The sequence below is a fragment of the Solea senegalensis genome, linkage group LG13 (genome assembly GCF_019176455.1).
Source record: "Solea senegalensis isolate Sse05_10M linkage group LG13, IFAPA_SoseM_1, whole genome shotgun sequence".
Taxonomy (NCBI): Eukaryota; Metazoa; Chordata; class Actinopteri; order Pleuronectiformes; family Soleidae; genus Solea; species Solea senegalensis.
Window position 1 is genome coordinate 500946 of NC_058033.1, and position 27500 is coordinate 528445.

At 41.8% G+C, this 27500-nt stretch overlaps 3 protein-coding genes across 3 annotated transcripts in view; all 3 read right to left on the reverse strand.

Annotated features, from left to right (window-relative positions):
* The window catches only part of LOC122779505 (palmitoyltransferase ZDHHC23-A-like), a 3889-nt gene extending 1610 nt beyond the window's left edge, over positions 1-2279 (reverse strand). Inside the window, exons 1-3 of the mRNA XM_044041940.1 lie at positions 1741-2279; positions 765-898; positions 1-500 (exon numbers count right to left, since the gene is read on the reverse strand). The exon at positions 1-500 is cut by the window's left edge and continues 124 nt beyond it. Of these exons, the coding sequence (XP_043897875.1) occupies positions 1-500; positions 765-883 (619 nt within the window). The 5' untranslated portion in view covers positions 884-898; positions 1741-2279. The remainder of the gene's footprint in view (positions 501-764; positions 899-1740) is intronic.
* A 3267-nt stretch (positions 2280-5546) lies between these two features.
* Positions 5547-11438, reverse strand: LOC122780170 (V-type proton ATPase catalytic subunit A-like). Its single transcript, XM_044043011.1, has 15 exons — positions 11350-11438; positions 10126-10233; positions 9905-10033; positions 9557-9771; positions 9323-9460; positions 9089-9240; positions 8798-8960; positions 8582-8690; positions 7301-7423; positions 7113-7227; positions 6934-6997; positions 6646-6849; positions 6472-6566; positions 6094-6265; positions 5547-6004 (listed from the first exon to the last, which is right to left on the reverse strand). Exons 2-15 carry the CDS (start codon positions 10205-10207, stop codon positions 5912-5914), a joined length of 1854 nt encoding a protein of 617 aa, XP_043898946.1. The 5' UTR covers positions 10208-10233; positions 11350-11438; the 3' UTR covers positions 5547-5911.
* Positions 11439-11678: 240 nt separating this feature from the next.
* On the reverse strand, positions 11679-16432 carry wasf3a (WASP family member 3a). Its single transcript, XM_044041310.1, has 9 exons — positions 16243-16432; positions 15935-16130; positions 14742-14876; positions 14515-14668; positions 14313-14430; positions 14035-14219; positions 13443-13649; positions 13063-13364; positions 11679-12728 (listed from the first exon to the last, which is right to left on the reverse strand). The coding sequence occupies exons 2-9, from the start codon at positions 16065-16067 to the stop codon at positions 12580-12582; spliced, it is 1383 nt and encodes a 460-aa protein (XP_043897245.1). The 5' UTR covers positions 16068-16130; positions 16243-16432; the 3' UTR covers positions 11679-12579.
* Between the last annotated feature and the right edge of the window lie 11068 nt (positions 16433-27500).

Genomic DNA, 27500 nt, shown 5'->3' on the forward strand with positions numbered 1-27500 from the left:
TTTCATTCCCGTTGGAGGAGGAGGAGGAGGAGGAGGAGGAGGCGTCTGACTGAGTGGCTCCTCTAAGCCGTGCAGAGTCCTTGTTGTGCGTCTCACAGAGAGAAGTGGTCACAAAACCTGGGCCTCGCTTGGTGTGAATGAGAGAGCCAATGGTGAGGAACATCCCAGCAGTCAAAGTACACACCTGCACCGGGCTGACGTCCCCGCGTGGTAAGATCTCTGTGATGAAGAGGTAATACATGTAGGCCAGGGAGTAGAGTGCAAGGGTGAGGAAGAAGAGGGTGCGTCTCTTCCGCCGGTGCGTGGCGTAGTAGTACCAGAGGACCAGGCCGGGCAGAGCTGTGAGGATGATGATGCCCAGCAGGTAATGCAGGGATGCAACCTGCAGCAGGAGAGGCAGGAGCACCAGAGCTGGGATCATGGAGATCTCCAGGTTGTCGATCACAGCCCCAAGAACAGAGGACTGACATAGACCTTTAGAGGGTCTGTCCTTCAGCCACCTATAATTCACACAGCAAACAAGACTTTTTTTAAAATAAACATTTATATTACAATATATTACATCCCAAAATCAGTGATTCAACCTTGGAGGCTGTGACAGACAGATAGAGATCAGTTCTTTTGTTGCACACAGAAACACTGTAAGCACTGTTTTCAGTGAACCGTCGCCTGAAACACAGACACTCACTCTCCCGCACCAAAGTTCATGGAGGAAATGTGTAAAATGGGCTTGATCAGGCATCGCTCGCCTTCTGTATTCGCACCTGTTGAAGGCTTCGTCCAAGTCTTCGCAGTCACAGCAGCATCCGTACTGATAGATGTCGCACTCACAGCAGCACATAGCATCATCTGGCTCTGGAGGCTTTAACTTCTCCCATTTCATAATGGCTTCCTCTTCCTGAAGACGACAGAGACGTTCATTCGACACATCACTTCATCAATTTCAAACTGTGCAGCTGGCAACACATTAGTGCAGGAGATTTATAACTAAGCATCTTCTTTAACATCTCTGCACTGGTTTCTGTCCATAACCTTAACTATATCAGTTAATGCCAAACCTGACCCTTAACTTCATCATAATTCAAATGTAATAGCAACATTGAACCAGGTCCTCAGGGTGCTGGTCTTTATGAGGACTACTGATCCTGACAAGGTCTGTGTTTATGGCAGAAAGGTCCCAAAAAGGTAACAAATACAAGCACACACACACACAGTCAGCTGATAAATACTTTCATTATCACTCCTTATGATGATTAGCATGGATAATACATCTACCTGTCTATAATATGGTCTATTACATCTGTGACCGTGCACCCAGCATGTACATGTAACGATAATAATCCAAACTAATCAGAATCAGAGGAGTCTCCGCCGCATTCCCCAGAGATTCTCATGTCATTTGTTGAAACAAGGCCACGATGTCCACAGGGACGAAGTATCTGGGCCAGCAAGACCAAGTCAAGTCCTGAACACTGAGATTTACTTGACTTATTGTCAGAGTGAGTTATGATTTCAGTCTCCACCCTTTTTACTGCTTGTTTGACTAAATTCTCTTCAACTAAACAGTTTTAGTATGACTATATATATATAATATAAATGGTCTGTATTCCTTTTCCAGTCTTGATGACTTCTCAAAGCTGCTTTACACTATAGTTTTTCTACCACTGAGCTACCGTCGCCTCGTATCTACAAAAAAAATAATCCCAGAACTATTTATTAATAATCCAACTATTGACTTACCTTCTGTCTTTGCAAGAAAAATACAAAACCATCAATTCATGCAGGCTGAAAAGTCAGATTTGCTCTTTCCCGAGGAGACAAACTAAAAATATGATTCCTTTCCCACCAAGATTTTTGAAAAGCACCAGTCTGAAAAAAAGTAGCCTAATTTCATATCAGTCATTAGAGTTGAAAAAGGAAATTGGCAGCAGGTTTGTTCTGCTGCTGCTGCTGCTGCTGCTGCTGCTGCTGCTGCTGCTGCTGACACTGATTCAGTGCAGTGAGATGGTTTTCATGACTTGGATTCCCACGGTGGAAGTGTCCCAACAGAAGGCAACTCCTGACAAGTGGTTTGATATTGTATTGCATCTGCCGGTTCACTTTTCCAGACGAGACAACGTCCTCACATAATCGTTAAATAGTTTACGTCCTTCTCAGCCGACCTCTGCTCAAATTCCTGACCTTTTTAAGTTTTAATCACGGCATGCTTGGTAAATATAGGCACTGAGAAGATCAGAGAGCCAGGAGCCTTTCATACCTCGTCCCACAGCTGAGGGAGATTTGTGGAGGGGTTCCAAAGCTGCAGCGGCGGCCCCGATAAATCCACACTGAGCTGGACAAGGGTGCGTATGAGAAACATGACAGGCACTCATAGATGAGAGAGGGAGCGATGATGATCCAGGGGCAGCCCCACCCTCTGGGATCATATTTCCTCCCACAAGCAGACTGACCTCGCAGCTCACACACACACACACACACACACAACTCCTGTAGGGTGTGTGTTGTTTTTGCATGTGTCCAGTGGCAGGACATGCTCCCGTGTGCACTGCTGTCAAAGAGCAGAGCATGGGTACAAACACATACCGGCTGTCCCCCGCGTGTGTTTCACACCGGGGTCAAATTCTTACTCATCGTGAACGTTCTCAAGTTTGAACACAAATGCCAGGATCACAGAGGTGAAGGAGCCTTTTCAGCTGCGCTCAAAAACCTCTTTCAGTGCTGCCTTGGTATTGATTGTGGACACATACAGTAACTATTTTTGATTTCACTGTTGTTTAAACTTTGATACCTTTTTTTACTTTTGTTAAAAAAAAGAAACAAAGGCCAAGTGATTCAGACCAGACAGTAAGATGCTGCACCAGGAGTAAGAGCTCGTTGAATGGACAACAGTGGATGAGCTGGTAGCACACTAACCCATGACTCCATGACTCCATGAAGGAGGAGTCAGGAAAAGATACATAGATGGATGGATGGATGGATGGACGGTGGATGATGATGGATGGATGATGGATGGAGTGGCTGGATGGATGGATGATGGGTGATGGATGGATGATGGATGGATGGATGGATGGTGGATGGATGGACGGTGGATGATGGGTGAATGGATGGATGATGGATGGATGGACGGTGGATGATGGGTGAATGGATGGATGATGGATGGATGGATGGATGGTGGCTGGATGGATGGATGATGGGTGAATGGATGGATGATGAATGGATGGATGGTGGCTGGATGGATGGATGATGGGTGAATGGATGGATGGATGGATGGATGGATGGTGGCTGGATGGATGGATGATGGTGAATGGATGGATGATGGATGGATATCCATCCATCCATGAAGGAGAGTCAGAAAGATACATAGATGGATGGATGGATGGATGGATGGATGGTGGATGGTGGATGGATGGTGGATGAATGGATGATGGATGGATGATGGGTGAATGGATGGATGATGGATGGATGGATGATGGGTGAATGGATGGATAATGGATGGATGGATGATGGGTGAATGGATGGATGATGGATGGATGGTGGATGGATGGATGATGGGTGAATGGATGGATGGATGGGGAATGGATGGATGATGGATGGATGGTAGATGGATGGATGGATGGTGGCTGGATGGATGGATGGATGATGGTTGGATGGATGGATGACGGATGCATGGATGGATGGATGGTAGATGGATGGATGGATGGTGGCTGGATGGATGGATGATGGTGAATGGATGGACGGTGGATGAATGGTGGATGAATGGATGATGGGTGAATGGATGGATGATGGATGGATGGATGGATGATGGGTGAATGGATGGATAATGGATGGATGGATGGTGGCTGGATGGATGGATGATGGGTGAATGGATGGATGATGGATGGATGGTGGATGGATGGATGATGGGTGAATGGATGGATGGATGATGGGGAATGGATGGATGATGGGTGAATGGATGGATGATGGATGGATGGTGGCTGGATGGATGATGGTGAATGGATGGATGGATGATGATGGCGGTTGGATGGATGGATGATGGGTGAATGGATGGATGGATGGATGGATGGATGGATGGATGGATGGATGGTAGATGGATGGATGGTAGATGGATGGATGGTAGATGGATGGATGGATGGACGATGGATGGATGGATGGATGACGGATGCATGGATGGATGGATGGTAGATGGATGGATGGTAGATAGATGGATGGATGATGGATGGATGGATGGATGGATGGATGATTGGATGGATGGATAGATGGATGGATGGTAGATAGATGGATGGATGGTAGATAGATGGATGGATGGGATAGATGGATGGATGGATGGATAGATAGATGATGGTAGATAGATGGATGGTAGATAGATGGATGGATGGTAGATAGATGGATGGATGGTAGATGGATGGATGGATGGATGGCTAACTTTATTTATCGCCGAGGGGAAACTGTGTGATTGTAGCAGCGGTACAAATAAATCAAAGATTCGTCTCAAACGTCTAAAAGACGTAACGTTGGTGAACTAAAATTCAGAGGAGTTTGTGAGTTTGTGTCAAAAGCCAAACCTGAAATGAACTTATGAACTTCTCCAGTGAAGGAAGACAGCAGCTTCTGCAGCTCTGCTTTCCTGTCAGCAAATGCAGATGTAACTTTGTTAATGCTCTTTACACTCATTTGCTGCCTATCGCTCATTCTAAATGGAAGAATAAGAGAGAGAGAGGCAGGCGCATTATAAGCTATCGGCTGGTATATTCTGAGACCACTAAACCTCTTAACGTCTGCACTAGTGTGAGTCTGGGTGGAGAGAATCAATGCAGAGAAAAAGATGCTGCTCTTGCTCCTGAGGGTTGAGCTTCCATTAGTCTTGATGGAGCCCGGAACCTGAGAAACCGTCTCTAATCTATTTTGGAGGAATTAATGCCGCAAGTTCACAGACAACAGACTGAGCTGACGGTAGATGACGGATATTATACATCAGCAAACTGCTAAGATGCTGTATTTGCAACTGCTGAGGCACTGATGGGTGTTTATGTGTGTATGTATGTGAGATGAGAGGGTGCAAAAATAACTTTTTCATTCATTCATTCAGTCAGGTCACACATATTCCTTCCTTTAATATTGGACCTGCTTAATAAACATTTTCTTTTCTAACAATAACTTGTGAAACAAGTGATTTCATGACATCACTGTTTTGATGATGATGTCATGATGATGTCAGTGTTACTCCTATTTTATCTCTTTATTATAGAAACCAAGTAGAAGAGTGCAGGTTAAACAAGTCACCCTGTAGCACCACCTAGAGGTGAAAGTCCTTCACTACATGCCCGTGGCATGAACATGGACTCTCATACATGTGTACATTCTATTTATATAAAGACATGGCAAATAAAACGTCATCATGAACTTCAGTATTTGAACATTTATTTCAGACAACATATACCATGAATATAACATCTGGACAACACAACTCTAACAGATTCATCCATTCACATATTTGCACAATATCAAGTACAAGGTCCACAACATCACTATCACACTTAAGAGGTCAGAGGGGAAGACTCCTTTAAACTCCCTGATATAACAGTGCATCTGTCCCTTTATGCATGAGCATGTTCCAAAGAATTATTTAGAATTATCACCGTCACATCTGGGGGGAAAAGAAATGTCCCTTTCCACTTGTTGCAACATTAGAGTGAAGTGCACGTGCAGCACGTGATTGCTGATTATAAATCACCTCATAATGATCCGTAAGTGCTGCACTGAACCGAGAATTTAAAGACGAAAAGTTTTTTTTCCAGGTCATGGAATGTTTAGGGGCACATTAACACCAAGGAAGAGGACGTTTGCAGGACTGAGGCCATTTGAATCTGCAACTGTGCTGCACTTCACTTTGGATATTTGGGAGGAGAGAAACTTATTCCTCCAGAGTCCGGAAGGCGTTCTGCATGTCCTCCAGCAGCTGAGCGTATTCTGCTTTGATTTTAGCTTCGCCGTCCTTCACAGGGTCCTGAAGAAAGAACAGAAGGAGACAAAGAGTTACAAAAACATGGGAGAATGTGGTCACGTCTTCCAAATAACGAGGGAACAGTCGTGTACCTTGAACTTCATGGAGCTGATCTTGTACAGGATCTCTCCCATATGCTCCTTGATCATCGCCCACGTGACTTTGTTGTCACTCTGTGCCGTGGACTCCACCGCGTGTCGGGCCATGTCGTAGAAAGAAATCATGTTGGAGAGGACTCCCACAGTTTTGTAGAAAGGACAGAATCTGTGTGCAGGAAGAGAAGACTTTGTCAAGTTCAACGGTTTCATTTATAATTCTTTCTTCACGTTCACGCTTTGTTTGTTTTTTTTTACACACACACTTGCATGTTTGTTTTTGCCTGACTATTTTAACAGGCAGTGATGTTTTCAATTGCCACCTCAAAATCAAACGTGTTCCTTGTAAGTTTGTGGTGGTTGAGTTGTTTTCACCTGTCATAGGGAGTATAACCATTCTGCTGCAGGAAGTCATCCTTAAGCAGTTTAGCAACTTCCAGAGTGATCTTGTCGGTCTCAGCGAGGGAGGCCTGTCATAAAAAAGAAACTTTATATTTCTGAGCAGCTTAGAATGATTATTCAATCATGAATAAAACAGTTCGGCCTCACCTTGCCTACAAGCTGTACAATTTCAGCCAGGTCCTCCTCCTCTTGTAGAATCTCTTTGGCTTTAGTGCGGAGAGGTACAAACTCTGGGAAGTGTTTGTCGTAATATTCATCCAGAGCGCGCGTGTATTTGCTGTAGCTGATCAGCCAGTTTACAGAAGGGAAGTGTTTCCTCTGAGCAAGCTTTTTGTCCAAGCCCCAGAAAACCTGCACAAAACAACAACAAAAACACCCAAAAATCAAAGCTGATGCATGAAAACACAGCGACTACAGGTCAAACTTATTACTTACCTGAACAATACCCAATGTGGCTGAAGTGACAGGGTCTGAGAAATCTCCACCAGGGGGCGACACACTACCAAGAATGATTTAAGGGAAAGTCAGATAACCAGATATTTTACTTTGCATGCCTAACCCTCAAAACTCACACTTCTTTAGTTTCACTCTAACAAAACCACAAGTCAACTCACGCTCCCACAATGCTGACGCTGCCTTCTCTTTCTGGATTTCCCAGACACTTCACGCGTCCGGCGCGCTCGTAGAAGGAGGCGAGCCTGGCACCCAGGTAGGCAGGGTAACCGCTGTCTACAAAGGACAAACACACGTTCAAACTGCTTCACACTTAACTGTTGCAGCCACAAAAAAAACAAATACTCACCAGCAGGCATTTCAGCCAATCTCCCGGAGATTTCTCTCAGAGCTTCAGCCCATCGAGATGTGGAGTCTGCCATCATGCTCACATTATAACCCATATCCCGAAAGTATTCTGACAAAGTGATGCCTGCAGAGGAGATTTTATACAAGGTGTTATTATTATTTCAGTACATTTAGATTCTTGAGGCATGTGATGAGTCGTAAAAGAATTGTTTGTAATGCAACCTATTATTCTTGAGTGGTTTTGTGTTTAACCACTGGGTCGTTAAGCTCCAGGTAATGAGCCGCGGGTGTGTGAGGGGAAAGCAAATATTTGTACTGTGGTGCAGATTCTGACATCTGTGATGATTAGTGGACAGAACTGGTTTCTACCTGTGCTAATGTGAGCGGACATGCTCAAGTACAAACAAAGTATTGACATATTGTCATATTTGACATCCAAATAAATAATTCACGTAAATGAATGTTTAGTTTTTGACTCTACAACAAGCAACTGTAATGGATTTCCAGGTTGTTTTCATTTGTCACATAGTAAAAGCAAAAAGAAATATTTGTTTTGCGTTAATTCTTTTTAAAAAAAGAAAAGAAATTGCAGCATGCCAGAGTGCAACAAAGGATCAAGGTTGTTGAGATATATCCATCCATATAGACAAGGATGGCCCAGGCCATCTTCACTGCCTCCGTGTTACACGTGACGGCTCCACAAAGGAGTTTAAATCCCCGGAGGACGCCGCAGCATTTGTAAACACTCAATTGAACCGTCTACATCTCACACATTTTACACATTTGTAAATATAAGGACATTTAACTATTCCACGCTTTAAGTTCTATGTTTGAAACGGAAATTGATATGTTGATGTGCCTCACTCCATATTAAGTTTGCAGGAGCCCAATTTATGTTAAATTAGCACTATGGGTTCTTCATCGTTTGGGGTGCCGAGATCTGATTCTGCAATATTTGATATGTATAGGCTTGGTTTAATACTTTTTTGTATTTGCTCCCCTTGAAAGAGAAAAAATAAGAAAGTAGTCTGGTCCTTCTCTTGCTCTTTTGTGATGTACAGTGCAGTATTAAGTTAAAGTATTTAATTCCGTCTTCACAACTGTAGCTGCTGGGCTGAAAAACATATCACGATATAACTAATACATAACGATAATTATTGATTATTTTTCATGACGTATTAAAAAAAAAAGAAAATTATCGAACTGTCTTTTCCTAATGTGCCAAATTTCTCAATAAAAATTAATAAAAATAAATGTCTTCATGTGAATGAATGCCTGGTACCTGTATAAATGGAAGCCTCTCTAGCAGCCACAGGCATGTTGGATGTATTAGCAACCAGTGCTGTTCTCTTCATGATGCTCTCAACCTTGCCATCAACTTCCATAGTAAGCTGTTGTAGAGAGAACAGTGTGAACATCATCATCATCATCATCATCATCATCATCATCAGGAGAAGCTGATATATATATATACGACGTGTGACAGAAATCCACAAACCTCGGGGAAATCCCGCAGCACTTCAGACATTTCATTTCCACGTTCTCCACAACCGACGTAGATAATGACGTCACTGTTGGAATACTTGGACAAAGACTGAGAGATCACGGTCTTTCCACAGCCGAAGGCTCCTGGAATAGCAGTGGTACCGCCCTGCACGCAGCTGTAGTGCACAAGAGCACAGCGTTTTACACAGCATGTTAAGGTTTTTGCTTCCACAATGGAGGAAGAAATGTTATAACATCTGTGGTTATAAAAGGGAAATGAGTGAATCATTTTATCCCCACTCACGGGAAAAGTGCATCCAGAACTCTCTGCCCAGTCAGAAGCGGATGATTCGCAGGCAGTTTCTCTGTTACTGGGCGAATTTGTCGTACTGGCCACACCTGCATCATGGTGAACTTTTCCTTCACACTTTCAAATTCAAGCTCCAGAACCACTTCCTACAAAGCAATCACATGAGGAAATGATTCTTTTTCATTCTTATTTCATCTATCAGGAAAGCATGCAAGACAAAATACTCACAGAAATGTCGTAGTGTCCCGGCGGGGCCAAGTACGTAACCGTGCCTCTGTTGCGAGGTGGAATCATCAGCTTGTGCTTGATTAAAGAGTTTTCAAAAACCATGCCATATATGTCACCGCCTGTCATGTGACTGCCGACCTGAAGCGATGCAAATGTCAAATTAGTGAGTCGTCAGTAAGAGCAGAAGAAGACAGACATCGATATTTACAACAAAATAAAATGACATTTTCTTACCCGAAGACTCTGGCCTGGGGAAAACTCCCACTTTATATCTCTGTTGAGAGCTCCTATGTTAACTCCTCTTGGGATATAGATACTGTTGGTGATGTCATTGATGTCTTTGAGTGGACGCTGGATACCATCAAAGATGGAGCCCATGATTCCAGGTCCTAACTCTACAGACAGGGGTTTTCCTGTTCGGAGGACGGGGTCACCAACTGACACGCCGGCTGCAGCAAGGTGTTAGGAAAAACAACACAACTGCGAGCACTTTAAACATGAGTCATGTCAATAACTTACAGAATGTGTCACATGAGTTGGATGAAAGCTACAGAGACATTCACATGGCGGCAGACAGGATACACGTCTCCTCATAGACCTGAATGGTCGCCATGTCTCCCTCTAAACGAATGATTTCTCCCACCAGCTCACTGTGACCGACACGAACCAACTCATACATGGCTGCTCCTGCCATCGCGGTCGCTGTGACCACTGGTTTGGAAAAACGAGAGAAAATCAAAATATATGAAATTATAAATCTCTTAACCAATTCAACTCCAAATCTAGAGAGAAATAAACCAGACCTGGTCCGGAAACCCCATGTACATATCCAAACTGGCTTTCTCGCTCCTCATCCTGGATCCTAGGAAGTTTTGAGGTATCCATCTTGATAGTTTTCCTCCTGAGAATCCCTTTGAGGAATAAACATGAAACACAGATGAGTTTTAAATACACATTGTAGACGTGATGTCAACATCATTACGGACACTCTCAGTTGTTGCTCATAGTAACCAGTCCAAGCTTGAAGAATATGAAAACTTCCCATCATGATTATCCGGACATATGATATGATAAAATATGCTTTGATAGTTTTAGTTTTTAGAGGACCAAACTATGGTACGTGTACCAACAGTAGTACCTGAGCTTCCTCTGGTGGAGGAAAATCAGAAATAGTGTTCTAGTCGAGTGGAGCTGAGGAATTTTGAGTGGATAGAAAATGAAACGGCTAAATTATAATGAATTAAATAATCACTCCATCTTGATTTAATTTGGCTATACCAGTGTTTTCGTGATGTACTGGTTGTAATATTTTGAATATTTTGATTATTTTGATTGTATGGTGACATTATTGGTCTATTGCATTGTGAGGTAGCCTGTGATTCCCACCTCGAGTCTGAAGCGTACAGTATGTGAGGATGATGATGAGGACGATGAGGATGATGATGAGAGAGCAAATCCTCTTATTGGGAATAAATCTGCCTCCTGTGTAAAGTGTGGCTGACTTTGCTCGACCACTGTAAATAATGTTGTCAATAATGGTGAGAGCTCAACCTGTTCTCCGGTGGTACTTGATATATAAAGTTATAAAGAGAACCACTGGTATAAGATATTAAGACGAGGAGCCCGTTGAGCCCGTTGAGAGATGAATGACCAGGTCTTGCGGTGTCAGGTGACTCAGCTGTAGCTAAAACTCCGCTTCAAACCCACTGGCGTGTTTCAGCCAGTGTCAAACACACACACACACACAGTCGGGTAACAACATGACAGACGATGTTTCTCCTCACATCGATAAAGACGTGTTTTACAAACAGATCTTTTTACCACAATTACATAAGGTCGAGGGTAAAGCTGTGCGTGTGCGCGTCTAAGTCAGGTGACTAGCTAGCAGAGACTTAGCCGTCCTCCTCATCATCATATCATACATTTACCTTCACCTAAATTACGAACATTGACACAGTGTGTTTTGGTATAGACCATATATAGATATAAACCATAAGAAACACATAATGTACGTGTGAATGTCTTACCTCGTAAGTCTGTACCGTAGCAGCCTGAGATTCACTGACACAATCACCTGCAGCCACTGAACTGTCTCAGGAAGAAAACATCTCCATTGTGGCTCAACGGGCTCCCTCCGCTCCAACGTAAAAGAGCCAACATGGCGTCCGCACCGCGACAGTTTTCGATTCGTTCGCTTGTCCACAAGAGGTCATCAAGAACATTACTGACATCTAGTGGATACACTTGGAACAATCAACTGCAGTATTTTATTATTTGCCCCCATCTGTCATATTGCATTAAGCCTCGCTCTATAAACACATAAACAAAACATTTAAGCACGAGATACACATTCAAATGTATTCAAAACACTCCAACTTTATTGTTTGTATAGCACTTTTCAAACACATACAGTAAAACACAGTGATTCACAACCCTACACACATTAATTCACCAAACAGAAAGAAATAATCAATTTAATGATGATTTAATGATGTCTCCTTTTCTTGTCCCGCTCTATATAAATGGCACTGACAAAACAAGACTTTCACACCTTTATACTCGGATAACCGGATTGACAAAACCAGTTTGCAAATGAAACCTTGATGATAGTGATAGGGTAGAATATGAACAAATATGCATTATTAAAAATGAGATTAAATACGAAAAATAAGATAGGTGTTGATAAAAACAGACCACAAACAACCAAACAACCAGAATAAATAATAATACAAATAATCAACAGCTGTAAAAATAACCCCCAAAAAACATGCGGTACAAGGTAAAATGGGATTTATGTAGTTTTCCTTGCATCTGTTACTGAGGTGTTTTTGTAAATTTGGGCTATACAAATAAAATCTGTTTGATTTGAAAATTACAATTTGTAACAATAATCATTATTACTCTAGGATTATTTATATATACACACACACAGTATATCAAAAAGTATTTATAGTACACAGACAGTGAGGAAGTGATGTGTAAAATAATTTTCTTTATACCATAACATTATTAAATATACAGATTTCTTTTTTAATTTTTTTTTATAGCTGGTGTGTTTTATATGTCATAGTTGACAGTTACATTTAGTTACATTTATCACAACATGTTTTTAGAAGTGTACTAAACCTGTTGTTGTACAAAATATTATTACATGAAGTGCTTTAGACCGGCAGCAGAGGTCAGAGTTGAGTTCACCGCGGCAAAAATAAGCACGTTTTTCACAGTTTACTTGCACTAAACCTTCCCTGTGTGTTTGATTAGTCTGACCACTCGTTGTCATCCAGCTCAGAGTCTTCATCAGAATCACTGTAGTCCACAGCGATGCGTCGAGACAGGATGGTGGCTACGTCGTTCACCAGTGGCTCCCGCTTGTTCTGCTGCTCCTGCACTTTCTTCAGCTGGATACCTAACAAAAGCGATATGTACAGTACTTTAAAGGTGCGATATGCAACGCTCTGTATCACAAGACACCAGGACATAAATATCACACAATGTAAATATATAGTAGAGGGTGAATCACATATAATCACGATATTTGACTACAGACGTGAAAGAAAGTCAGACTTTTCTTATTTCTTCACTCCTGCGTGGCAATGAAAATGAAGGTATTATAAAACACTGCATTTGTAAGTAACTTTTACAGTTTAAAAAAGACCACACAGACTTCCATTCAATGTGGCTTTTTTTTTGCAATGGTGGAAAATCTATGGTCACATAAGATAAGAATACCCCAAACTCACCCATACGAATGGCACAGAGCAGGTCACTTCTTGCATCTCTCACAGGTTTACTGTGTCCCGGGAGGTGTGAGGGTGCAGCTGGGGGAGGGAGAGGTGGAGGCGGTGGACCTGGTGGACCTGGTGGACCTGGTGGACCTGGTGGAGGAGGGATCATGCAAGGTCCTGGAGGAGAGACAGGTGGTAACATGTAGCCTTGCCCTACATGCGTGACTCCATTATGTGACGCTGGAGGCAGAGGGAAACCAAAGGCTGTCTGTGCTGATGGTATGGGTGGAGCGGAGGCAGGAGGTGGAGGCGCACAGCTGGTCGACAGTGAAACAAAGAGGATTACGTTTGAAAAGCAGCGCTGTATTAAACTGAAGCAAATGAAACAAACATACTTGTGATCTGTGGGTGGATGCGCTGAACCGCTCACTCGGCCTGCATCGCGAGACTCGGCTGTGGCGTAGGTTACTCTCTTGTAGGTGACGTCGATGCTGTGATATTCATGTTCCGCAGGTGGAGAGGGCAGGTAATCACAAGACTTGGCATAGTTATATGTAGCGTGGACAGGAAGTGGAGGGACAGGGAAGTTCAGGAGGTCAGGCCTGGATACAATGAACAATCAAAGTCTCATGATTCCTTCACACAACAGCAATATTTGTTATTTCCTTGTTTATTCTGTTTATATTTCTTGATTCTCCCTAAACTTATATATAATCATATATCTGCAGGAGTCTTCCATTTGTTGTCGTCCACGGTCAAGAGTAGATGTTACCAAGTCTTACACAGTGGAGCTTTAAAGGTCTGAACATAACTTTTCATGTGGTCATGGAGATACACTTTTTAAAAATACAACAGTATAACGTTTCTGACTATATATGTATATATATATATATATATATATATATACGTATATATACTATATATATATATATGTATATATAAATAGTTCTAATTTTGCTCACATTAATGAACAAGGCCAAAACTAACCTGGCGTCTGGAGAGAGGGAGCTCTCTGAGGAAGCTCCTCGCCGCAGAGTCTGTGGATGGCGATGATCCGGACGAAGCTCTTTGTCCAATGACATCATGTTCCACTCTTGCCTTCGGTTTCGAGCCTTTCTCACCTTCTTGACCTCACGCTGAAGGGTGCTGCACCCCACGCACCGCTTCTGTTCCTGAACATGGATGGACAGAACACAGGAATTTAAATCGGTTTGCTAAATACATGTGTAGAAATAAAGAAGTGGGTATAGATTGTGCTCTCTCACCCTTTGCCTCCTCCTTTCTTTCCTTTTCTCCTCAGTGTCCTGAAGCATTTTCTCCTTCCACAGGACAAAGAAGTACAACGGGTCTGAGTAGAATTTCATCGCGTCAATGGAATCCTCTCTGTTTTTAAAAGGAACAACAGTTTCCCACGTGAACTAAAATGAAAATGCAGTGTTTCAGTGTCACTTCTTACTACACACATACCTGAAGGCAGTGAGAGCACTGAGGGGAGGAGGCCTGTCACTGCTGTTGTACATGTCAGCCACAGAGTGTGGCACGCTGCCCTTGGACAAAACCTGCTGATCCTGCACAGTAGAGCTTTTGAACGCCTTCCTCATGTTTATATCCTGAAGGGAGACTTTTTAACAGAAGGGCCGAGTTTTAAAGTTCAACATAATGCACGACAGACAGATCATTCCCACTGAACTCACCCTCCTCCACGCTGGAGTCCAGCTGGGTAACTTTGACAGCCAGGCGGTCGATGCGGTTCTGTAGGGAGTTTGCACGCACGTAGAAGGTGTTGGCTTCATTAAAAAGCTCCTCAAAAACATTTTCTGCGTGTTTGCCTGCCGCCAGGGGAAAAAGAAGAAAGAAAAGAAGCAAGTGAACGAGCTGTTAATACAAAAAAGATCAAAACATGGCATAACAGGGCATCGGAGTACATATCGCTAGTTAAATTGTACATTTTGCTCTTTGGCTTTACACATAACTCGAGGACTTCTATTTGTGCATCCATTATATTTCCCAGGATTATCTGCATGCATCTGCTCCCTGCACATAAACAGCATGACGCTCACATGTCACACAGCTCAGAACCACTCAAAGTGGAAACTATCAGATATTTGCAGCGTGTGGTCTGTGTCTCCGCCCTGTCACTCCGTCTTATCCGCCTGTGATGATACAAAGCCCTACGGTAAGCTCCAAAATCCTGTCATTTCACTAAATCCACACACACACACACACACGCACGAGGAAGACAAATCCCCATAATGTAATGTATGTAATGTAACAGTAGTAGTACCTTGACCACCACTTTGTGTGGACACTCATAGACATAATGCATTCCCTTACCCTTATCCTTAACCATCACAACTAAGTGCCTTAATCTTCAAAAAGGCCAGACAAAAATGTCCTCACAAAGATTGGTTTGTTTGACAGTGGTCCACACAGCCAACGAAAGACATGTAAACACATTCACATTCAAACACACAGACATTGTCAAATGTGGTCAAATCATCTAAAAACTCATAAATAATACCAATAAACACCTGCTGTGTTTGTTCCATAACTTTGGAAACAAAAAGCACAACTTTTTTTTGAGTAAATAGGCTGAAGTGTTACAGTGATTGAGCGGGTGCTACATCATGTCAAACACGTTGGTAAAAAAACGTGTCAGTAAACTGGGTATTGAGTCTGTATTTATATAGTTTTCTAGTCTTGATGACCACTCACACTTTAATACAGCACATTTTCTATCACTCATCAACATGGGGTGAGGTGTCTTGCCCAAGGACACACCGACATGTAAACGAGGGGAGCCGGGACTCAAACCGACAACCTTCGAGGTTGAAAGACGACTCGCTCTTCCACTGCAGCTACTGTCGCCCCGCGACTGTGATCTTACTCAGACTGCTGAGCTGGCGGATGATGGCGGACAGCGTGTTGTTGGTAACACATTCCAGCTCGTTGCCAATTCCCTCAGGCACTGCACCGTGGCCCAGGAGGCGAGGTTGAATATTTCTCTTAACCAGAGGCATAACACCACCTCCTCATGTGTGGACCAGAGCACCTGCTAGGACACAGCGTCTGGATGATACCACCTCATCAATAAAGAACAAATTAGAAAGTTAACTTGAGGGTGTTTTTTGTACTTACAGTTGATAAACACAATGTGCATGAATAAGCTGCCATAAGCACATAAAAAGCTCTTACCATGGAGTTGCTGCTGGTCTTTGCTGGTTCTCGCTTCAGCGTTTCATTTTCTCATCAGCTCGGTGTGAAGCAGCAGTGACAGTCACGTGCAGGGTGTTTTAGTCCAAATCCAGCAAAGCTCGTGATGGTCTGCTGCAGTCGTGGGTCGGACTGAGACACTCGTCATCTCGTCGGGGGGAAAATTCACTCTGAAATCAAATCTCTCAGTCAAGTCATGAGGGGATTTCGTCAGGAGATTTACTTCTGTCATCCAATCACAGTTGACATGCTAACTATTTAAATCCTATGATTTTATTTTAGGAGGTGTATGTCCTGTTTTCACTGATTATAGGTAATTGGTTTCTTTGTGGAGACTGGACTCTTTGCAACATATTGGGTAAACAAGTAGACATTTTAAGGGGGCCTCGCCCCACTTAAAATCTCTGAGAACCTTCAGTGATTTTCAGACCTGCTGTGAAGTATGCACATGTTCTTGAAATTGTTTGATAAAGCAGGAATCTTACTTTTCACAGCAGCATGTCTTGTCATATTTGGAGACAACCTGTATTAGAGAACACACTGTTGTTTTCTGACAGATGGCATCATGTGGATGATTGTGGTGGGGGAAGTATAACCCAGATTTAATCTTTTAAATAGCACACTATGGATCTAACTCATGATGGGTTTAAAGTAACAGTATTATAATGAGTCATGAGTGCCAAATGTGAATTTTCAGCAAGAACCATACTCTTACAGTAAAAGAAAGGATCATAAGATGTATTGGTGCAGTGGCAGATGTACAGATGTGGACAAAAGGGCCACATTTTACACAGAGGGACCAATTATACATCCAATATCCCTGCACACCATCTTGTGCTCAGTAAGGACCATGCACATTTCACCAATCACACTCTTTAAACTGGTGTCGCTGCATCACGACAAGTAATGTTATATTCAGGATTATTAAAAATAAGTGTTAACCTTGTGAGTTAGAGCAGTGTTGCCCAAACCTGGTCCTCAGGGACCTGGTTGGATCAAGTGCCTTCTGCAATCCTGAGAAGTGTTGGTGATAATTTAGATGACATACTATACTATGACTTTTTTGAGTGATTTTGGACAACATACTAAACTATGACATTTTTGACCGATTTTGAACAACATATTATACTATGATGGGCCACACGGTGATATAGTGGTTAGCACTCTCGCCTTGTAGTGAGAAGACCCGGGTTCCAGCCCCGGTTGGAACAAGGGCCTTTCTGCATGGAGTTTGCATGTTCTCCCCGTGTGTGCATGGGTTCTCTCCGGGTACTCTGGCTTTCTCCCACAGTCCAAAAACATGCAACGTGGGGATTAGGTGAATTGGACACTCTAAATTGACCATAGGTGTGAGAGTGGATGGTTGTTTGTCTCTATCTGTGTGTGGCCCTGTGATGGACTGGCGAACTGTCCAGGGTGTACCCCGCCTATCGCCCGATGTAGCTGAGATTGGCACAGCACCCCCCGCGACCCTCTGGTGGAGGAAAAAGCGGTATGACTTTTTTGACCCATTTTGGACGACATACTATATTATGACTTTTTTTAGTTATTTTGGACGACATAATATACTGTGTCTTTTTTGACCCATTTTGGACGACATACTATACTATGACTTTCTTGAGTTATTTTGGACGACATACTATACTATACTATACTATGACTCTATGACTTTTTTGTCAAAATTTGGACGACATATCCAATCCAATCCAACTTTATTTGTTAAACACTTTAAACAAACCACACAGTGGACCAAAGTGCACATCATATATCAGAATGTGTCGTTTGATCGAGAATGGCGGGCTATTACTTTTCTAAGCGTTTCGAGCAACCATGGTGACAAAAATTACAAAAAACTGCGAATAATTTCCACATACACATGAATGGGAGACGATGGACAAAACAATCACAACCCAGCTCAGTTTGGAGTCAGTCTCTTTTAAAGGGTGATTCCACCAAATTACCACTTACCACTAAAGGTTCAATCCACCCAAATGTTACTCCTTCACTAGCACAAGCCCTGCACCCAATAACATCGGCAGCAAGAACAGCAGGCACGCTCGAAATTTCGCTGCAGAATTTTCTAGTTTTAGATTTGTTAATGCAATACAAATGCAAATGCAATACACACCAGTGTATAGTAAAGCAATTTGTTATAAACTTTAATTTTAGTCATTAATACATCTGCTGCATAGATGTTTATGGTTGAAGGACAACCGCATAAGTGACGATAATTGGCTAAGGAAGAGTAAAATTCCTGATAAATCAGAGGCAGAATTGGGTGAGCGTTCACACACAAACCAAAAGATGCAGGCGGCGATTGTGGGACCAGAGAGTTCTAACTTGGCTTTTTCAAGCTGGAAGAGCAGACTTTTCTTTTCCATACATAAGATAAAAGGCAAGTATGATGATAATAGCTACAATAATGTATTACATTTAACAGGTCTTGTCTCGCGTTGTCGCATTAATATACAATGTTTGTGTGCATTTTCATTAACTTTAATGAAGTTCACTTCATTACACCTACATTTCAAGATAAAACAAAACAAAACTTAGTGAAACATTAACTCATAACCTCAGACGCACAAGTCTCATTTTCTTAGTGTTTTTAAGTTCTGTTTGAATTCGTGTGACATTCATCTCTTATTTTATTTATTCTTGAATCAGGTGTTGGAGCAAGGAACCGTCTAACACATGCAGGGCAGTGGGTCCCCAGGACCAGGACTGAGAGACACTGGTTTGAGCGACTAGAGCAGGGGTGTCAAACATACGGCCCGGGGGCCAGAACCGGCCCGCCAGAGGGTCCAATCCGGCCCACAGGATGAATTTGTTCAAATTTCACACTAATCTAAACGTAATGTCAAATGCTCCAGATACCCGTGACTAAATGTTTGTGCCTTTATAGATCCAGTGTGCTGTGTAAATAGTACATTTATGCATGATATTGTTGAAATTGCACTTATATTTCTCAAGAAATGTCATGTTTTGTAAAATGATCCTTCATTAAATAAAGAAAAAACAAAGGGGTTCTTATTGTTCATAGGTTATTATGCTATTATTTTACTATTTTTACTGGTCCGGCCCCTGGACTAGAGAGACGGTTACATGATCGAGGCCAATAAGATTTCAGCTGGGAACAGTGTCGCACATGATCTTACTGTAGATAACATAATACCAGACCATATTTCACCAAATGAGAACGTCCAGAATATCTTAAAGTCAATCAAAGATTGTCAGATTATTTAGGAATTGAATCAGTGGAGTTCCACGCTGAAGAGGCTGTTGTTCTTACTGTTCTACCCACCTCATTATTACTCACTCAGGATTAACCTTTTGTTCAGGGCCTTTAATGAGTCATTTAAAAGCTGTTTTGTGACTCTGTCTTATGGTGCTTGCACTCTGGATGGCGTCCTTTCACTGTTGTTCACTGGAAACAAAGTGTTTCACTGACGGGGTCTTCCACATTTTAGACAGTGCCATAATCTCTTTGCCAGCTCAGAAGTATTAACTCCAATACAGCATTTACCCTCGCCATTACTGAGACAATGGAGCCAACCTCCAGCTTAGTGAACGCACAGTGCCACGCATTAACACCTCGGTGATCCATTACACTCTGACACCCACACCGCTGATATTTGTCCTCCTATTATGGTTTGCTACACCTACTCTATTATTGATCACTGCAGGCTGTATTACACTGTGACTGTGTGAACACCGTCACACACACACACACACACACACACACACACACACACACAGGTTGTATAGACTTTGTGGTTTAAAGTTAAAGCTGCCGTCTCTTTTAACATGAAGAACCTTTACAGACATGTTATATCACACTACGAATATGTGCACAAACTTAAAAATAGTGTTTTACTAATCATTAGGTCATCATTTGATAATGGTCTGCTCTTTAAAGGCATGATTAACAAAATATTAACTTATAATGGTTATAGTTTTCACATATAGGCAATCAATACTGAATAGTTATCAAGTTTTAACATTATATTTATATATTCTTTAACAATTACTCTATTATATGTATATTTAAAGAGTTGCAAGAACTTTTTTTACATGAATGCTTTTATAAAATGAACAAGAGATTTATAGAAATAATAAAATACTCCATAGATAGTTTTATATTCCCTCTACAGGTGTAGATGTGTTTCAGTTCACACGTAGTGCCATCTGTTTGTTATTGTTGGTAGCACAACTCAACGAACGGCAGATCTGGGGGTTAAAATACCAGATCTTTCGGATGATTGTAAGAAATTCCAAAAAACGTTTATGACAGTTGAATATTGAATCCAAGATGATTTATGAGGATATGATGAGGAAACTGAAGAGCAGCTGTTAATGTCTTGATCACAAGAAACACATATTTAATGGTTCGTCTTGTATGTGCCATACTTAATATTGATGCCATTAAAAGTGTGCACTCCTTCATTTTCACACTGATACCAGATCAAGTTCTTTTTCAAAATTGCATAACATAAATATCTTGATCGTCAAAACTCAGTTCTAGGTCAACTTGTTTGCTGTGTTTGAGTTGAGCTTTCAACCCTATCACACAATAATATCCTTCAGTGTTTTGGTTTTTTTGGGGGGTCGATCGGCAACTGATATAATAACAACCTCAAGTTCTAAAAAAAAGATTATTTTATACCGCTGAAATCACTGAGACTCACCTTATTATAGAGCTATCATCACGTAATTATCCAACTGTTTTCTTCTCCTCTTCCTTACAATGGGCCTTTTCAAAACACAAGACGTTAAATTTTCCCATAGCCAAGTGCGACACGTCACACGTCAGTGGGAAAACAATCAGCCGGAGCTTAATGCTGTATCAAAAGCCTCACAGTTCCTGAGCAGCCGCCTTTAGTGGGGGTGACTCTTAGAATGCCTCAGCTTGTTTGTCTCATGGTCTAAGTGGTGCACATAGCCATGGAAAGATCATTAAATCACTGTTTTACCACTTGGCTTAATCCCCACAACAAAAGGGGAAGATACAAAAAAAAAAAAAGAAAACGGAGAGAGAAAAAAATGGTGGGTGAGATTAAGTAGAAACTTGATGGATCTAAACTGACGGCTCTGTTTCCAGCGTTGCCAAGGAGAGTTAAGAATCTTGATTTCACTTCTCCCAGGCTGAAGAGTGGCTGCTGGTCGGACGTTCTCTGTTACCCCTGCAGTGGCCAGCCTCAGTTGTGATATGTGCTGCTGTGGCCATCTGCCGGATTACCCAGCAGGATGTATTTTTATAGAGAGCATCCTATTCATATCTGGCCTGCAAAGGTTTACATTAAGGTTGAACTCGGGTGCACTTACAATGGCAGATGAAGTAAACTCTATCCGTCCGACAGCACCCCTCCCCATCTTCTCACTGTTTGGGAGGCTGATAGCACCGGGTTGAAAGGAGCTGCTTTACCGTGGCATGAAAGAGGATCTCATGCATTGCCACTGTCTGGTGCTGATTTGTTTTTTCAGGCGCTGACAATAAAGTGGTGCCCAGCATGAAAAAACCATTTGTTTGTGCCAAGTGTGATTGTTTCTTCTAATAGGCATCAACAGAGCAACTTCTCTGTGTTACCATACAGGTGAACTCATTCCTGGGAAAATGTTTTTTCTTTCTCAGCCTTGTAGGCGCGATGGCGTCCCCCTTTTTCCTTGGCCTAACGGGATTAGTCGTGCCAGTGCTACCCCGGCTGTCACGGTACTGTCTACTTCCCATCTCTCTTCTGGGCCTCTAATGTGATTAATCCATTCCCTGTGGTCCAAATGGTTCTGGAGGGTGGGTAGAGGTGGGGTGTGGGTGTGTGGCTGTGGGGGTGCACCTCCTTGGCATGTTCCTCCCCATCATTGGCACCTCAGTCAGCCAGGAAGGAACCGGGGTCAAAGGTTTGTTAGTGCTTGGAAACGAGGAGTAGAAGTCTCTGACATGTCGATTTTAACCTTTAATGTTGTTTAAAAATGGAGATTCAATCTTGTCGTAACAGTTGTCAGTTAAACAGTTAAACTTACATATGACTCTTCTGAAGAAGAAAAGGAAAAAAATGAAGAAGAATATTTACATAGAGGAGAATAAATATGCACATATGTTATATTTCTGTATAATAAACTTAAGTGAATCTCATATTTGCTTTCCTTATTACATGCGTTACACACGATTTGTCTGGAAATATTAAATATCAATCCAAAAATGCTTGCATTTTAAGAGGTTATAGACCTCACTTAACCACCTCAGCCATTAATGAAAATCTGTTCAGGCTGATTTGCGGCTTTTGCTTTCAAAGCCTTGCACTGAATATTTACTGCCAGGTTAAGTGGAGACAATAATGATTGCCCACGCCCATCATCTTGTCAAATGTCAGTGTTGTCTGGCTTCGCCTGTTTAACCCACGTCACGCTCATTTTGGACTCATCTGCTGCTCGCAGACAGGCCACATGCCCTCTGCCGCTGCTCAGAGCGAGAAGCCTCCCAACTAAAGGGCCACGAACAAAACCCAGAGCTGAAATCATCTTTACAGTGACAATCACTTGTCACTTTGTGTTTTTGTCTGAGTGGTGATGTACAGTACACTGTATCTCCTCTGTATAATGGGGAGAACAAATGAACATGTGCACTGTTCATCTGGGAGCGAACCAGACTCTTCTGAAAGTGATGATCAGGCTTGTTGCTCAAAACTACATGGAAATAAAGGTTTGAAGGTAGCGTTACCATCAACACACTAATGTGGGACAATGTCATAAAAAAAATCACATCTGATGTAATCATATAAAACAATAAATACACATGTTTTATTTTTGATTGATGACAAATTTCACCTACAGTTTGCACTCTTTAAAGAACACCGTGTTGCGTTCGGCTGTGCTTCACGTGAGTGCACAGCCTCAGTCAGGCGACGGCATGGAGAATTAGGAGTCTTAATTAAGATTTTTCGGGACTCCGCATGTGCTGTTCATATGCGACACAACAGGCTTGAACAAAAAAGAAAAGGGGGGGTGGAGCGTGGTGGATCATAAACAAGTGCCCGCTCTGAAACAATGAAGATCCACACCATGAAGGACTGAACTGTGCCACTACACTTCTACACCTGCAGAATAAAACCATACATACTGTACTTTTATCTATGACAAACACATATAATAAGCATGCATTTATAAATAAGAGAAAGAGCAAAGAGTAAACAATTGGTCATTATGGTTGGAAAACAATACCGTGGGTGAGGGGGTGGCACCCCTTGTGTGGAGATTTGGTAGGTTTCCAATCCTGAGATCCAACCCTGCACCATGTAATGGAAGGTGACACTTATTGTATTAGTCGGGGCTAATGAGTGTCTAAATGCCTGTGTGACTGTGTGCGCCGAGGAATCTCATCGTGTGTGTGGTGGCAGGAAGAAAGGACAATATCTCTGCACAGCAGACGAGGCCTCGAGGTGCAGCCTGGAAAAAAGAAAAGAGACCACGTCCATCATCAGAGCGGATCTCAGGGGGCACGTGAGGCCCTGAGGAGCTGCACGCAATTCAATTCAAATAGAGATATAAAGAGGAGAAAATGAGTGGGCAACACACACGACACATGAGGCCAGTTTCACTTTAGCTAGAGAAACTTTTAAATTCATAAATTCTGTATTTTTTCCCCCGTTTAAATGCATTTGTTATATAAAGATGATATTGATCACAGTCACAGACGCACATTAATGACAAAAGGGGATTTATATCATTTGTGTGCTACAACTATTACTATTTATTTCTGGGATGAATGTAAAGCGAGATATATGCAGTATCAATTTATACCACAAGGTGCAGTACTATGTTGTCACCACAAGGTGGATATCTAACTAAATGAATCCGTCATCATTCTCCACATTTTTACATAAGATGTTTCTTGTTTTTCCAGATACATATTATTTAATATTTATATAATTATGGTAAACCTGATGCATGATAAGCATGAAAAATAATGGTAAACTTCTCTGCTGAGGCCCACATTATTAAAAGTCATATTCTACATTAATTATAGCTACAGTGAAAAACATTTTCAACATCACATCATTGGAAACATGTATTCACTGTCATAAAGTGAGGTTTATGGAAATGACCCATCAATGAACTGCACACATGACAGCAACAGCTTTAACCTTTTAACTCACATTAGATGACGATGTTCAGTGTTCAACTTGTTTAAAAAGCATTAGCATTGGTGGAAGTTAAAATCCTTGCCTATAATAAAGCATATTTAAACATATTATTTTACAATTAAATGTATATTCAGCAGAGCAAAACAAATGAAATGTTTACCACCGCCTTCATCTCCTCTGAGAGGTCATCGGTTTATCACAGGGTTTTTTGGATGTTTTACTTTAGTTTATTGTTCGTTCTCTGTTTCATTGTATGTGATATTTATGAATACCTGTGCTACTTTCACTTGGTTAAATAAAGGTGAAATAAAAAATGTGTAAGTGTGGTTTTAAATGCTCAAAAACGAAATAACGAGTGCACAAAACTCTTTAATTCAGTATATAAACACTTCTTAATGCAATGTTCATTTTGGCTCGCGTAAACAAATCGCAATAATAAATCAAACCATTTCAAACCTATTCAGAGAAGACCGTCGCTGAACCGTCCTTTGAAAGTCAAGCCATGAAGAAGGGAGCGCCTGAATTTATGAAAGGCCTAATTTGTTGGCAGATTATGGGGACGCTTTCAGCGCTGGCTAACTGTGAACAAATATTGTTGTCAAACCATGAGGCTGTCAGCTAAAAGCACATGGCCCACTGGAGATAAAATGACATCAAGGAACGGGAATGAAAGTGAGCTTTTTAAACAGGCGGCTGCAGGCTTACACTTGGTACACAGGTCAGCCTCAGTGCACTCATCTGAATGTAACTCAGGTTGACACAATTTGACCTCGGCTGATACCCCCACTCTGCTGGCCTTTTGTTTTCACGCGCTCTCCTGGGAATTGCTTTTAATACCATCCTTACATATTCTATCAAATTTTCTAGTCTTCTAAGCTCTCATTTCTCAACATTTGCTTTTCTATTATTTCGTCTTTTCAGAAATGGGCCTTTGTAGGCTGAGGCTGAGGCTGAGGCATGTGACAATTGTTTCTCTCAGCCTGGCCATCAAAGGAAAGGCCTCTTTTGGAAGCTTGAATCCAGAGACTAACTTCAATGTTTCACAACGCAGACATTTCATAACTGTCTTGTTGACTGATTTAAATGCAGACTGTAAAACACTGGGTTACTCCACAGGTTTGGTTAACTTTCCATGATCCCTGAGAAGCTTCACTCACAGAGGTTTCAGTCGATTTCACAGCCAAACGAACAGCAAAAGATTCTCATGTTTATCGCTGATCGGCACAAAGAGTCTAATCTCTGCTTTCTTCTGTGGCTTTAACCTCAGCGTCAGCGTCAGTGTGAAGTGTCTTAAACAGCTGTTTTTGAAAAAAAAAGAAAAAAAAAAGGCTCAATCACCTGCTTGAAGCAGAGGTTTCTTCTCATTCAGTTATGTTTGCATCAGAGGAGCAGTTTGAAGCATGCAAAGAAGTTTCCTCGCAGTTGCTGCCTCTCACTTTGGAGAAGGAATTATTAGTCACTATTTTAGTCTAGTACTGCATGTATGTATGTGAAATTACATTGAATGGAAGTCTATGGGAAAAATCAGTAAAAACACCTCAATTGCTAGATTCAGGCGTTTGTTGATAGAACATGAAGTCATCTTCAGAGAGAAAGATAGACAATTAAACAATGAGTGGACGTCAGTGTCATTGATATCTCCAACAGGAGCCTGGCTGCAGGTGACGTCTCTGAACATTCATCTCAACTTCCCGTTGCAAAAGTCCAAATCTCGATTCTGGAGGCTTCAGAATGGGATTCAGGATTCTTGGTGATAAAGTCTACATTCCCATTTTATTTACATAATGCTTTGTTCTCCTGGCCGTCACTGAGGTTAAGGAGAGCGCCAGAGTTCCCAAAATCCATTCCTGCAAAATCCTCTCGAACTTCAGCATTTTATTTCCCTGTGCAAAGATTCTTAAACTGGACTTAAAAGATTTTATGACGTCTTAAGTGTGTGTATCTGCTCTTTTATTATACCAGTGTGCCTCAAATAATAGATTTCAGATTGAGGTCAAATAAAGGTTAAATAAATAAAGGTGACCTGTCCTTTACACTATGTTTTTCTCGAGCATGAAAGAAGAAAAATGCTAAAAGGCTGCAGCTATGTTTTGTTTATTTCAGGTGGGCTACTTTTTAGTGTTTCCCTGTAGACCTGCATATTTCTGTGATTTATGTCAAAGTAAGCTGACAATGCAAGTGCTTTTTTCTTTTTTAAATGATCCTTTGCAATAGAATGGCCCACAGAAAGGAACCATTTCCTTTAATTAAGGGTTTTTTGGCTTAACTTCACTTTCTGTTTTGGTTGGTTTGTTGGGACAATGGATTGTTAATGTCATAAATGCAACAACCTATTGTATAACTACATATAAAAGGGCATACACTGCTGTGGTGCCTTCATTTTAGGGATCAAATTGGTTTTGTGGCAAAATAAAATATCTCCTTTAAAGCATTTCAGTGTGTTTAAAACAACAAAAACAAGTGATGCATTATTCCGTGCTCTGAACTGTCTAGACTTTTGTGTATTTTAGTTTAATTGACAAAACCCTGCAGGGTTTTTGAAGACTGCCAAACAGTTCAGCGCCCCAGTGGCCCGGCTGTGTTTCCCATGTTGTCGGGCACAAAGTGCACATGTTTGAAAACACATTTAAATTCTTTTTAGGGAGGAGCCGAACAAAAACCATCCATCATTTGGAAGTAGCAGGTGGATGATTGTGCGTGGTTGACCGATCGGAAAGAAAAAGATGCCCGGAGGAGCATTCAAGACGGGAAGGCCGATGTTCCTCATTTCCTCATTAGCGTTTGGATTCCGCTTCCTCGCGCAGCATCCCCGCATTGTCGCAACAAACCAACAAAAAAGTTACGTTAAGCCACAAAACCTTCTGTATCCTTTCAGAGGATCTGGTTCCTTTCTGGGGGCCAGTGCAGCCGTGTTTATTTTTGAACAGTGAATGGGTGTGAGATGTGAGGCCATGAATACTGTGAGGTCAACCCACCATGATGCTGTAAATACCAACAGGACCAGTCGGTAATGAGTGAGGCCGTGGCTCAGTCTTCTATTCAAGCCTTTTAAGCAGAGAAACTAAACAGGGGCCAGTGTTCCTGAACAAAGACACAAATAAAGAG

Bases quoted from the DNA above. Each gene is read 5' to 3' on its own strand.
- LOC122780170 (XM_044043011.1), bottom strand. From the start codon at position 10,207: ATGGATACCTCAAAACTTCCTAGGATCCAGGATGAGGAGCGAGAAAGC. The intron at 9,241-9,322 runs GTGAGTATTTTG...ATTGCTTTGTAG, and splicing joins CGGGACACTACGACATTTCT to GAAGTGGTTCTGGAGCTTGA. The intron at 7,424-8,581 runs GTACCAGGCATT...TCTCCTCTGCAG, and splicing joins AGAGGCTTCCATTTATACAG to GCATCACTTTGTCAGAATAC.
- wasf3a (XM_044041310.1), bottom strand. From the start codon at position 16,067: ATGCCTCTGGTTAAGAGAAATATTCAACCTCGCCTCCTGGGCCACGGT. The intron at 14,669-14,741 runs GTGAGTTCAGTG...TCTGTTAAAAAG, and splicing joins GGACTCCAGCGTGGAGGAGG to TCTCCCTTCAGGATATAAAC. The intron at 14,431-14,514 runs GTATGTGTGTAG...TTTTAAAAACAG, and splicing joins AGTGCTCTCACTGCCTTCAG to AGAGGATTCCATTGACGCGA.